This window comes from Mustelus asterias, chromosome 29 (assembly GCF_964213995.1).
Source record: "Mustelus asterias chromosome 29, sMusAst1.hap1.1, whole genome shotgun sequence".
Lineage (NCBI taxonomy): Eukaryota > Metazoa > Chordata > Chondrichthyes > Carcharhiniformes > Triakidae > Mustelus > Mustelus asterias.
The window spans coordinates 8,924,049-8,937,622 of NC_135829.1; the positions used below are offsets into that span (position 1 = coordinate 8,924,049).

The 13,574-nt window shown below is 45.8% G+C and overlaps 1 protein-coding gene across 1 annotated transcript in view; it reads left to right on the forward strand.

The window, feature by feature from the left end:
• LOC144480528 (collagen and calcium-binding EGF domain-containing protein 1-like) overlaps positions 1-13,574 on the forward strand; it is a 152,284-nt gene that overhangs the window by 108,470 nt on the left and 30,240 nt on the right. Inside the window, exons 4-5 of the mRNA XM_078200092.1 lie at positions 4,374-4,508; positions 12,810-12,947. Coding sequence (XP_078056218.1) covers positions 4,374-4,508; positions 12,810-12,947 — 273 coding nt within the window. The remainder of the gene's footprint in view (positions 1-4,373; positions 4,509-12,809; positions 12,948-13,574) is intronic.

Sequence of the window (13,574 nt, forward strand, 5' to 3'; positions counted from 1 at the left end):
CAGACAGTGACCCAAGCCGGGAATCGGACCCGGGTCCCTGGCACTGTGAGGCAGCAGTGCTAACCACTGTGCCACCGTGCCGCCCCAGTTCTTTCATATGGGCAGTACAGGCCTAGTGTTAATTTTGCTGAGATCGCTGGTAGTGAGGGAGTCAAGGTTCGCTGCTGGGTTCACCTTTCGAATGCATGAGAGGATCCAAAGCAGCAAAAGTGCCGAATCAGACAATGGAAAGTTAGAAGCAAAACCGCCCCCCAGACAATTTCCTTCCCAATTTTACACTGAATTCTCCCTCAGTGTACCCGAACATTCTCACTGCAATGAAGTTACTGTGAAGATCCCCCAGTCGCCAGTGTGGCGACTGGGGGATTTTCACAGTAACTTCATTGCAGTGAGAATGGAAGCTGCACAAACAGCGCATATTTTATGACAGTTCATGAATGGAAAATGTTGTTTGGTGAGCTGGATAGCCTCAGTTTCAGCCGTGCATTGGAATCATTCCATTGACTTATATTCTGCCAGGAGGCATGTTCGCGTGTGAAACCTCAAGCTGTCTTCCTGGGCCTGTCATGCGATTAACTGATTGCATAACATGCGAGTTTACATTGTTAATACTATTTGTCAGGGTTGATATCTTGTGAACTCTGTTAGCCTATTGATCTTTGCTTCCCCTCTGCCTGCTTCCTTCTGAGCCGCATGAAACCTAATCCCTCTCCATTCGCTCTGTGTGCCAGCTGTAAACTTTACTTTAGCAAATCCAAACAAGCCGGCAGCCTTGCTCTGTGTGTGTGGACTCACTTAGCACCTTGACACTTGCACGCATGTGTGTGTGTGTGTGTGTGTGTGTGTACGTGTGTATCTGTGTGTGTGTGCATATGTTCATGTGTGTGTATGTGTTTGTGTGTGTGCATGTGTTCATGTGCATGCGTGTGCATGCATGTGTATGTATGCGTGCTTGCATGCATGTGCTTGCATATGTGTATGTGTGTGTGTGCGCGCGCGTGTGCGAGTGTGTGTGCACATGTGTGTGTGTGTGCGAGTGTGCGTGTGTGTATGTGTGTGTTTGTACATGCGTGTGTGCGTGTGTGTTGCATGCCATCCATGCCCAGCGGAGCTGATATGTCGGCGGTTGCTGTGGTGATCGGTTGACGTTCCTCGCCTCTATCCCATCTAGTCGTGGTGTGCATCTACCGGGTCTGAACTAGTCTATTGGGTACTGTAAGGATCAGACTCAGGATTTGATTTATTATTGTCACATGTATTAGCATACAGTGAAAATTATTGTTTCTTGCACGCTGTACGGACAAAGCATACCGTTCATAGAGAAGGAAAGGAGAGAGTGCAGAATATAGTGTTACAGTCATAGCTAGGGTGTAGAGAAAGATCAACTTAATGCAAGGTAGGTCCATTCAAAAGTCTGACTGCAGCAGGGAAGAAGCTGTTCTTGAGTCGGTTGGTACGTGACCTCAGCCTTTTGTAACTTTTTCCCGACGGAAGAAGGTGGAAGAGAGAATGTCCGGGGTGCGTGGGGTCCTTAATTATGCCGGCTGCTTTGCCGAGGCAGTGGGAAGTGTAGACAGAGTCACGCTGGTTTGAGTGATGGACTGGGCTACATTCACAACCTTTTGTAGTTCCTTGCGGTCTTGGGCAGAGCAGGAGCCATACCAAGCTGGGATACATCTGGAAAGGATGGTGTAGAAAACCAGAATATTATTGCACTTTGTGTGATGGCTGCATTGAAGTGTTGGTAAGGTTCTTTCAGATATTTGATGAATAAAGTATGTCTTTATAAAAGAAAACAAATGCTGGTCTTACAGGTGACATCCATACTGCATGAAAGAATAATATTTGTAAAACCATCTTCTTAGATTGTAGAATCTCTACAGTACAGAAGGTATCACTTGGCCCATCAAGTCTGCACCGATCATAATCCCACCCAGGTCCTATCCCCATAACCCCACTTAACCTGCTAATCCCCCTGACACTGAGGGGCAATTTAGCATGGCCAACCCACCTAACCTACACATCTTTCAGACTGTGGGAGGAAACTGGAGCACCCGGAGGAAACCCAAGCAGACATGGGGAGAACATGCAGACTCCACACGGACAGTGACCTGAGCCGGGAATTGAACCTGGGACCCTGGCGCTGTGAGGCAGCAGTGCTAATCACTGCGCCACCGTGCCAGCTTTCTGTTCTAACAGATTCATTCCCAGAACCTCAAAGCTCTGACAATCATCACCGTTCATTCTGCAATCCTCACACACATTCAAAAAGCTAAGTTAAAGTTTATTTATTAGTCACAAGTAGGCTTACATTAACACTGCAATGAAGTTACTGTGAAAATCCCCTAGTTGCCACACTCCGGCGCCTGTTCGGGGTACACTGAGGGAGAATTTAGCATGGCCAATGCACCCTAACCAGGTGGGAGGAAACTGGAGTATCTGAAGGAAACCCACGCAGACACAGGGAGAACGTGTAAACTCGGCACAGTCAGTGACCCGAGCCAGGAATCGAACCTGAGATCCTGGAGCTGTGAGGCGGCAGTGCTAAACCACTGTGCCACCGTGCCATCCACAAGATATATCCGATCTTCTCTGCTACTCTCTGAAATTTTGGTGTTAGTACAGTTGCAATATAAAACACAACCTGTTGCAACTGTTATGAACCACATTGATGTTAAATGTGAGGGTATCCAAAATCCAGAAGAGTGACTTGGAACACCGGTTCGTAACGGTATATGTGTTTTGTTTGGTAGATTGTGTGGAACGTATATAGTGAGGGAACAGCCAGTCGTTGTGTGAACAATTAATAAAGAACATTTATTAACTTTTAAAAAACCACACATGACAAAAAGGATTATAATACACCACAACACTTAAGCATACTGATGACTATACAAACATACTTTTGTGTGAAACTATCCCCCAGAGTTTAAAGTTTTAAAAAAGTATTTTATGAGTCGGCTTACATTAACACTGCAATGAAGTTACTGTGAAAATTCCCTGGTTCCCACTATCTAGGTTTAGACCATAAGACATAGGAGCAGAATTAGGCCACTCGGCCCATCTGCTCCGCCATTCAATCATGGCTGATATTTTTCTCATCCCCATTCTCCTGCCTTTTCCCCCTAACCCCTGATCCCCTTATCAAGAACCTAGCTATCTCTGTCTTAAAGACACTCAATGACCTGACCTCCACAGCCTTCTGTGGCAAAGAGTTCCACAGATTCACCGCTCTCTGGCTGAAGAAATTCCTCCTCATCTCTGTTTTAAAGGATCGTCCCTTAAGCCTGAGGTTGTGCCCTCTGGTTCTAATTTTTCCTGCTAGTGGAAACATCCTCTCCATGTCCACTCTATCCAGGCCTCGCAGTATCCTGTAAGTTTCAATAAGATCCCCCCTCATCCTTCTAAACTCCAACGAGGACAGACCCAGAGTCCCCAACCGTTCCTCTTACGACAAGCTCTTCATTCCAGGGATCATTTGCCTGAATTCTGAGACATTCTATGAGCTAAATTCATCAAATAATGGCCACAACCACAGGTTAAGTTGGCCACATCTGAAAAATAGTCTTCAGGTTCAGCAAGGGTGAAAAATGGCTACTTCTTTCAGGAGACTGACTCTGCAACTCTTGCAGTTTTGATGTTAGTTGTCTCTCTCTCTCCCATAATTCTAGTTAATGTCCTGCAGTTATACTATTTCTTTCCCTTTGAATTTATCCCTCTATGGAATCGGCTTTGGTAAGTATATGTCAATTTTCTTATCTCCCCATTTTGAAGTTACCACCTCCATTGTTTTCTCCAATCACACATTTTTTTAAATATTCATTCATGGGACATAGGTGTAGCTGGCTGGCCAGCATTTATTGCCCACCCCTATTTGAGAGTCACATTGCTGTGGCTCTGGAGTCACATGTAGGCCAGACCAGGTAAGGACAGCAGATTCCCTTCTCTGAAGGACATTAATGAACTAGATAGATTTTTCTAATTGACAATGGTTTCATGGTCATCAGTAGATTCTTAATTCCAGATAGATTTTATTGAATTCAAATTCTACCACCTGTCATGGCGGGATTCGAACCCAGGTCCCCAGAAGATTAGCTAAATTTCTGGATTAATAGTCTAGTGATAATATCACTAGGCCATCACCTCCCCTGTAAAATACTTGTTTTGAATTGATAGTCTAATTCGCATCTCATCATTTCTCCAGCTGTCTACTTCTAATCAACTCCCTGTTATACTTTGGGGGGTTTTTTTCATGTTAATTTTTCTCACTTCTTAGCAGAACAATCTAACTTCATTTGGCAAACCATTGGGAATATTCATTAAGTGTCAGGGAACTTCTGATTGCCGACCTGGTCTTTTTTTCTCCTCTCCAGATGCTGATGTCTGTGCTGGCTCACCTTGCGAACAGCAATGCACTGATAATTTTGGACGAGTTGTGTGTACATGTTACCCTGGATACCGCTTTGACCGAGAGCGACATCGAAATCGTCAGACACCCTACTGTTTAGGTGAGATCTTTCATTTTATTTGTAAAATACTGATCCACATTTTCAACAATGAGGAACATCCCAGTGTGTCTCTCTCACTTTGAACGCATCATATTATCACGCAGCACATTTGGACCTCCATGTATGGACATTTCAGAACATAAGTCGCTGAGTGAAAATAATTCTCCTCGTAGAATCCCGACAGTGCAGAAGGAGGCCATTCGGCCCATCGAGTCTGCACCAACCACAATCCCACCTATCCCCATGACCACACATATTTGCCCTGCTAATTCTCCTGACACTAGGGTCAATTTAGCCTGGCCAATCAACCTAATCTGCACATCTTTGGAGTGTGGGAGGAAACTGGAACACCCGGAGGAAACCCACGCAGACACGGGGAGAACTTGCAAACTCCACACAGACAGTGACCCGAGGCCGGAATCGAATCCGGGTCCCTGGTGTTGTGAGGCAGCAGTGCTAACCACTGTGCCACCCTGCCATGTCTGGCTCCTCTATCAGTTAAATCTGTGTCCTCTGGTCACTGACCTTTCTCCCAGTAGAAACAGTTTCTTTCTTATCTGTTAGAACTCTTTATGCTTTTGAACACCTCTACTTAATGTTCTCTGTTCTAAGCAGAACAATTCCGTTGCCTCCGATCTCTCCACATAAGTGAAGCCCCTTATCTCTGGGTCAGACTCTTAAATCTCCTCTGTATCTTCATAGAATCATAGAATCCCTACAGTGCAGAAGGAGGCCATTCAGCCCATCGAGTCTGCACTGATCACAATACCACCCAGGCCCTATTCCCGTAACCCCTCATATTTACCCTGCTAGTCCCCCTGACACTAGGGTTAATTTAGCATGGCCAATCTACCTAAGCTGCACATCTTTGGACTTCTCTTGATATCCTTCCTATAGTGTGCCCAGACAAGCCTATAAATTTGATGATGCAGTTAGTAAATGCACAGCTCTGTGTGGTAGCTGTAGCGTTCAGTTGTTCCATTTTTAAACAATAAATGGGATGTAGGTGTCACTGGCTGGACCAGCATTTAAGTTTTTAAGTTTATTTCCTGGTGTCACAAGTCGGCTTACATTAACACCGCAATGAAGTTACTGTGAAAATCCCCTCGTCGCCAAACTCCGGCGCCTGTTCGGGTACACTGAGGTAGAATTTAGCACGGCCAGTGCACTTAACCAGCATGTCTTTTGGACTGTGGGAGGAAACTGGAGCACCCGGAGGAAACCCACGCAGACACGGGGAGAACGTGCAAACTCCATACAGACAGTGACCTAAGTTGGGAATCAAACCCGGGTCCCTGGTGCTGTGAGGCAGCAGTGCTAACCACTGTGCCGCCATTCCATCCATCCCTATGCCTATCTCTAACGGTCCTTCATTCCAGAGGGCATTTGAGAGTCAACCACACTGGTGCGGATCTGGAGTCACATGTAAGCCAGACCAGGTGGGAACCTCAGATTTCCAAAATGGGCGGCACAGTGGTTAGCACTGCTCCCTCACAGCGCCAGTGGCCCAGGTTCAACTCTGGCCTTGGGTGGCTGTCTGCGAGGAGTTTCCATGTTCTTCCATGTCTGCATGGTTTTCCTCTGGGTGCTCCGGTTTCCCCCCACAGTCCATAGATGTGTAGGTTGGGTGGATTGGCCATGCCAAATTGCCCTTTAGTGTCCCAAGATGTGTTGGTCAGGGGGATTAACAGGGTAAATATGTGGGGCTACGGGTATATTGCCTGGGTGGGATGCTCTGTTGAAGAGTTGGCGCAGACCCGATGGGCCAAATGGCCTCCTTCTGCACTGTCGGGATTCAATGAAAGGACATTAATGAACCAGATTTTTTTTTTACGACAACCAACAGTGGTTTCATGGTACAGATTTCACCATCTGCCGTGGTGGGATTCGAACCTGGGTCCCCAGATCGTGCCCTGGGTCTCTAGATTATGAGTTGAGTGACAAAACCACTACACCAGCGCCTTCCCGGGCTTCATTGTTACGAGTCTGATAATTCATCTTTGCTCACTTTACTTGACTGGTTAAGCCTGGGTGTTGATTCAGAGAAAAGTAAACAGCCACATGGAAGGATCTGGAAGCTGCTGGCAGGGTAGACATTTTAAACTCTCCAAGTATTGTTCCCACACACTTAGAAACTCACGTGATCCCTGCATTGCTTTGAGGAAAACCAAAAATATCAAATGAACATCAGTGACAAGTCATAAAGACAAAGGAAGTCACACATTGATTATAAGGTCTGTCCCTTCAATTTGTTGGTTCGGCTGAGAAGGCGTGTGGAGGGTGTTACAATTCACCTCAGTGTCAGGCAGGGGACAACTGGCCAGGGTCCCTGCTCTTGACCCCTGCTGGAAATGGATGCACTGGGTCGGGGGTCAGTTGTGGTGGCCTTCACAGTAAACTAGCTTGATCGCAATTTCCGTCTATGCCAACAAGTGAGGAATGACCACTTAGACGAGGCTCAAAAAAAGGTTTGGAAGATTGAACAAGAAAAAAGGATGGTGAGACCAGCATCTTTAGTTTGCTTGATTCTTTTTTATTCATTCGTGGGACTTGTTGGCCAGCATTTATTGCCCAATCCTAGTTGCCTGAGGGCAGTTGAGAGTCAACCACATTGCTGTGGCTTTGGAGTCACATGTAGGCCAGACCAGGTAAGGACGGCAGATTTCCTTCCCTAAAGGGACATTAGTGAATCAGATGGTTTTTCCGACAATCAATGGTTTCATGGTCATCAGGAGATTTTTATTTCCAGATTTCATAGAATAGAATCACTACAGTGCAGAAGGAGGCCATTCGGCCCATCAAGTCCGCACCGACCACAATCCCACCCGGGCCTTATTCCCGTAACCCGACATATTTACCCTGCTAATCCCCTGACACTAGGGTCAATTTAACATGGCCAATTAACCTAACCCGCACATCTTTGGAGTGTGGGAGGGAGACGGAGCTCGCGGAGGAAACCCACGCAGACACGGGGTGAACGTGCAAACTCCACACAGACAGTGACCCGAGGCTGGAATTGAACCCGGATCCCTGGCGCTGTGAGGCAGCAGTGCTAACCACTGTGCCACCGTGTTGCCCGTTTTTTTATTGAATTCGAATTCCATCATCTGCCGTGGCGGGGTTCGAACCCGGGTCCCCAGAACATTAGCTGAGTTTCTGGATTAATAGTCTGGCGATAATACCACTAGGCCTTCGCCTCCCCCTGTCCACATCAATTAAACAAGATGATTTACTCATAACACATACCATCAATGTCATTTTAACTCTGACAAGATGTTAATAATTAGGTACATACTTGGTGCCATTTTATGCCATGCCATGATATGTTATCATTCTTGTCAGGAGCAATGGTGATGCTTGGGGCTACATTGTAGCACATTACCAGTGTCAGCAACTGCATTCACGCTTGTCCCTTCCTGTTGACAAAGCAATCCCAGCTACTCATCCATTTCATTCAATCCTTTGACACGCCAAAAACACATCTAATTGCTTCTAGCGAGGGTGAAGTGGAAATGGTCGAGAGCTTCAAATTTCTAGGTGCCCAGAGCACCAATAACCTGTCCTGGACCCTCCGCGCCAACACTATAGTTAAGAAAGCCCACTAACGCCTCTATTTTCTCAGGAAGCTCAGGGAATTTGGCATGCCCGCAACAACTCTCGCCAATTTTTACGGATGCACCATAAAAAGCACCCTTTCCGGATGTATCACAGCTTGGTATGGCTCCGGCTCCGACCAAGACTGCAAGAAACTATGAAGGGTTGTGAACGTAGCCCAGTCCATCACGCAAACCAGCCTCCCATCCATCAACTTCATCTACACTTCCTGCTGCCTCGGAAGAGCAGCCAGCATAATTAAGGACCCCACGCACCCTGGACATTCTCTCTTCCACCTTCTTTCATCAGGAAAAAGATACAAAAGTCTGAGATCACGCACCAACCGACTCAAGAACAGCTTCTTCCCTGCTGCCGTCAGACTTGAATGGACCTACCTCGCATTAAGTTGATCTTTCTCTATGCCCTCGCTATGACTGTAACACTACATTCTGCACTCTCTCCTTTCCTTCTCCCCTATGTACTCTATGAATGGTATGCTTTGTCTGTATAGCGTGCAAGAAACAATACTTTTCACTGTATACTAATACATGTGACAATAATAAATCAAATCAAATCAGACCAAGTAAAGTTGTTTTACACAACCCATTTTAATGACAGTCCAATGAAGTTGTCCATTATTCTTTGGGTGAGCTGTTTTGGTTTAACCTTCCATATCTTTCATGACTTTAATCAGGCAATTGAGGTTGGCCTGCTTGAATATCAACTCCCTGATTGAAGGCCCCCTTTCAGTTTTCTCAAAAATCTTCTATTGATGTTTTGTTTGCACTTCAGTCCCATGCTCCTGATCTATGGACATCCAGTGCGAAGGGGGAGAGGGAATCAGGAGGACCTCCTCGCGAACCTGTTCCTATTGGCAAGGCGTGCCATCTACAGGTCCAGGCAGCAGGCGATCGAGGGGGTCGTCCAACCTGACTGTCTGCCACTCTACCGCGGCTATATTCATGGCTGAATGTCCCTGGAGAGGGAGCATGCGGTGTCCGAGGGCACTGTTGATGCCTTCCGTGCCCACTGGGCACCGCAGGGGCTGGGGTGTATTATTGACCTCTTTAATCACATTTTAATTTGATGCTTTAAGTTTCCTGTCCACTTTGTTTTTTGTTTCGGGCGGTTCCCCTCCTTTTGGAACTGCCCCTTTTAATTTGTCCCTGAGTTGGTTTGAATTTGTTTAATTGGTTGGACCAAAAAGAGGTCCCTGATTGAAGGCCTAATTGACGGTCCAATCAGGGACCCCCATGCTCTGTACTGAAACAGGAGTGTCAGTTCCTCTGGCACTCCGGATGTAGACTTCATACTAAGGACACTCTTGTGTAATGTTGTTGGATCTTGTAAATAAAGGAATTCTGGTGAAGTGACTTCCACCTCTAAGGACTTATTGCTATATCACTGTAACAGCAAAATAATTCAACAAATATTTGCTTTTATTCAGACCCATTGCAGCAGTGAGCAATGTGAGTTCAATTCTGAAAAGCTAGTTGGTGAAGGATGGCACTATAGCTAATTTTTACTCAGTCTTACATTTATTTACAGAATGAAACATTACAAGCATATACCTCCTAACTCAACCACACACCACAGTTTCAGTAAGTGGCACTTTTTATATGCTCAAGTGAAACCTCAGTTAATACCTTGCACCTACATATAATTAAAATGCAATGGAAATCCAATTAACAATCATTATTATACAATTAATAATAACAACTAACAGTGTGTTTGCATCAGCTTTTCCATGTAAAGTTTGCCGTGACTTTTCCCCATCACTTAAAATACTTAAAATATTAATATCCATTGCTTTATGTCTCTGAACCCAAGTGGATAATGTAATGAGCAACATGTCATTGAGGTCACTGTGACGATACCAATACTTACACCGATCCGATGTGTAATAAATGCAGCACAGTGGTTAGCACTGCTGCCTCACAGCGCCAGGGATCCAGATTTGATTCCAGCTCAGGTCACTGTCTGTGTGGCGTTTGCACATTCTCCCTGTGTCTGTGTGGCTTTCCACCAGGTGCTCCCGTTTCATCCAGCAGTCCAAAGATGTGCAGCTTAGGTGGATTGGCCATGGTAAATTGCCCCTTAGTTTCCAAAGATGTGCAGGTTAGGTGGATTGGCCATGGTAAATTGCCCCTTAGTGTCCAAAGATGTACGGGTTATGTGGATTGGCCATGGTAAATTGCCCCTTAGTGTCCAAATATGCATAGGTTAGGTGGATTGGCCATGCTAAATTGCCCCTTAGTGTCTAAAGATGTGTAGGTTAGATGTATTGGCCATGGTAAATTGCCCCTTAGTTTCCAAAGATGTGTAGGTTAGGTGTTTTGGCCATGCTAAATTGCCCCTTAGTGTCCAAAGATGTGCAAGTTAGGTGTTTTGGCCATGCTAAATTGCCCCTTAGTGTCCAAAGATGTGCGGGTTAAGTGGATTGGCCATGCTAAATTGCCCCTTAGTGTCCAAAGATGTGCAGGTTAGGTGGATTGGCCATAGTAAATTGCCCCTTAGTGTCCAAAGATGTGTAGGTTAGGTGGATTGGCCATGCTAAATTGCCGCTTAGTGTCCAAAGATGTGCGGGTTAGGTGGATTGGCCATAGTAAATTGTCCCTTTGTGTCCAAAGATGTACAGGTTAGGTGGACTGGCCATGCTAAATTGCCCCTTAATATCAGGGAACTAGCAGGGTAAATATGTGGGATTACAGGGATGGGGCCTGGGTGGGATTATTGTCGGAGCAGGCTTGATGGGCCGAATGGCCTCCTTCTGCGCTGTAGGGATTCTATGAAAAGCAAATCTTTTTATTCAGAATGTAATGAGTCAAACTTAAATGTATATTCTAATAAGCCTGTCTTTTTCCACAATGACATAGTGGTTAGCACTGCTGCCTCACAGCGTCAGGGACCCAAGTTTGATTCCTGGCTTGGGTCACTGTCCGTGTGGAGTCTGCACGTTCTCCCCTGTGTCTGCGTGGGTTTCCTCCGGGTGCTCCGATTTCCTCCCACAGTCCAAAAGACGTGCTGGTTAGGTGCACTGGCCATGCTAAATTCTCCCTCAGTGTACCTGAACAGGTGCCGGTGTGTGGTGACTAGGGGAATTTCACAGTAACTTCATTGCAGCGTTAATGTAAGCCTATTTGTGACTAATAAATAAACTTTAAACTTTAAAACTTGCTATATTAATGTTCTAACTGCATATCTAGTAATCAACATATTAATGATTGTTGCATAGTGTCAGTGACCAGGAGTGGAGTGGAGAGGATGTTTCCATTAGCAGGAGAAATTCGAACCAGAGGGCACAACGTCAGACTGAGATGAGGAGGAATTTCTTCAGCCAGAGAGTGGTGAATCCGTGGAACTCTTTGCCGCAGAAGGCTGTGGAGGCCAGGTCATTGAGTGTCTTTAAGACTGAGATAGATAGGTTCTTGATTAATAAGGGGATCAGGGGTTATGGGGAAAAGGCAGGAGAATGGGGATGAGAAAAATATCAGCCATCATTGAATGGCGGGGCAGACTCGATGGGCCGAGTGGCCTAATTCTGCTCCCATGTCTTATGGTCTTACGACCTGTTTAATTAAAAATGAAACTATTGTGTCGATCAGAAGATCAAACAGACCTAGTATTGAATGAACGGAAATGTATTTTCAATGTGGGATGATTTCTTAAGATTGTGCAGTTGGTGCTGAATTATGTTGTGATTCATGCTCCCACTTTATACATCTTTGTTACATATTGGTTTCTGAACTACCTTTAGATCGGGGCTCAGGGAAAAGGGAAAATGAACCAAAGTGTTTGTTCCAATGGGTTATCAATTGCAGCTGCATTGAAACAGGGCACGGTGGCGCAGTGGTTAGCACTACTGCCTCACAGCGCCAGGGACCCGGGTTCGATTCCCCACTCGGGTGACTGCACAGAGCCTACACACTTTCCCAGTGACTGCGTGGGTTTCCTCCGGGTGCTCCGGTTTCCTCCCACAGTCCGAAAGACGTGCTGGTTAGGTGTATTGGCCATGCTAGATTCACCCTCGGTGTACCCGAACAGGCGCCGGAGTGTGGTGACAGGGGGATTTTCACAGTAACTTGCAGCAGTGTACATCTTTGGCAGCCGTGCCTTTAGCTGCCTGTGTCCTAAGCTCTGGAAGGATTTGCTCACGGAACTGTCTTATTGAATAAAAAAAAGCTCAGTTAAAACTCCAAAGATTGAAGGTAATACAACCCATACACTGGTACAAAAGAGAAAATGCTGGAAAATCTCAGCAGGTCTGACAGCATCTGTAAGGAGAGAAAAGAGCTGCCATTTCGAGTCCAGATGACCCTTTGTCAAAAGTCTGATGGCAGCAGGAAAGAAGCTATTCTTGAGCCGATTGGTACATGATGTCAGACCTTTGTATCTTTTTCCTGATGGAATAAGGTGGAAGAGAGTATGCCAGGGGTGCTTGATTATGCTGGCTCCTTTTCCAAGGCAGTGGGAAGTGAAGACAGAGTCAATGGATGGGAGGCTGGTTTGCGTGATGGACTGGGCTACGTTCATGACGCTTTGTAGTTCCTTGCGGTCTTTTTCAGAGCAAGAGGCTTACCAAGTTGTGATATATCCAGCTGGCTGCTATTTTAACACAGGGGCACCGACAATTACTCATAGCTGAAGTGGTGGTGAATGTTTGCTATTGTTACACCAGTAACATGTACCTGTTGTTGCTCTCCACAGACGTCGATGAGTGTTTAGTCAATAATGGCACACTGTGCGATCATAAGTGCATTAACACGCTCGGAAGCTACGTGTGTAAGTGTCAAGAAGGATTTCACTTGAGTGTGGATGGCAAGTCCTGCCTCAGAACTTTCAATGGTAAGGGAGAAGGTTTCTTTTCAGTAATAAAACAAAAGTTCATTCTAAGGATTCTGCTCAGTTTTAAATAAAATCATTATTACTGATGATTAAATACTTTACCCTCTAGTTCTTGAAGCTTAATACATTCAGTATACAGCATGGCACGGTGGCACAGTGGTTAGCACTGCTGCTTCACAGCGCCGGGGACCCGGGTTCAATTCCAGCCTCTTCCACCTTCTTACATCGAGAAAAAGATACAAAAGTCTGAGGTCACGTACCGACCGACTTAAGATCAGCTTCTTCCCTGCTGCCATCAGACTTTTGAATGGACCTACCTTGTATTAAGTTGATCTTTCTCTTCACCCCACATCTGACTGCAACACTATATTCTACAGCCTATCCTTTCCTTCTCCCCTATGTACTCTATGAACAGCATGGAGGTGATGGCTTAGTGGTATTATCGCTAGACTATTTGTCACTGTCTGTGCAGTTTGCACGTTCTCCTCGTGTCTGCGTGGGTTTCCTCCGGGTGCTCCGGTTTCCTCCCGCAGTCCAAAGATGTGCAGGTTAGGTGGATTGGCCATGCTAAATTGACCCTAGTATCGGGGATTAGCAGGGTAAATATGTGGGGTTACGGGAATAGGG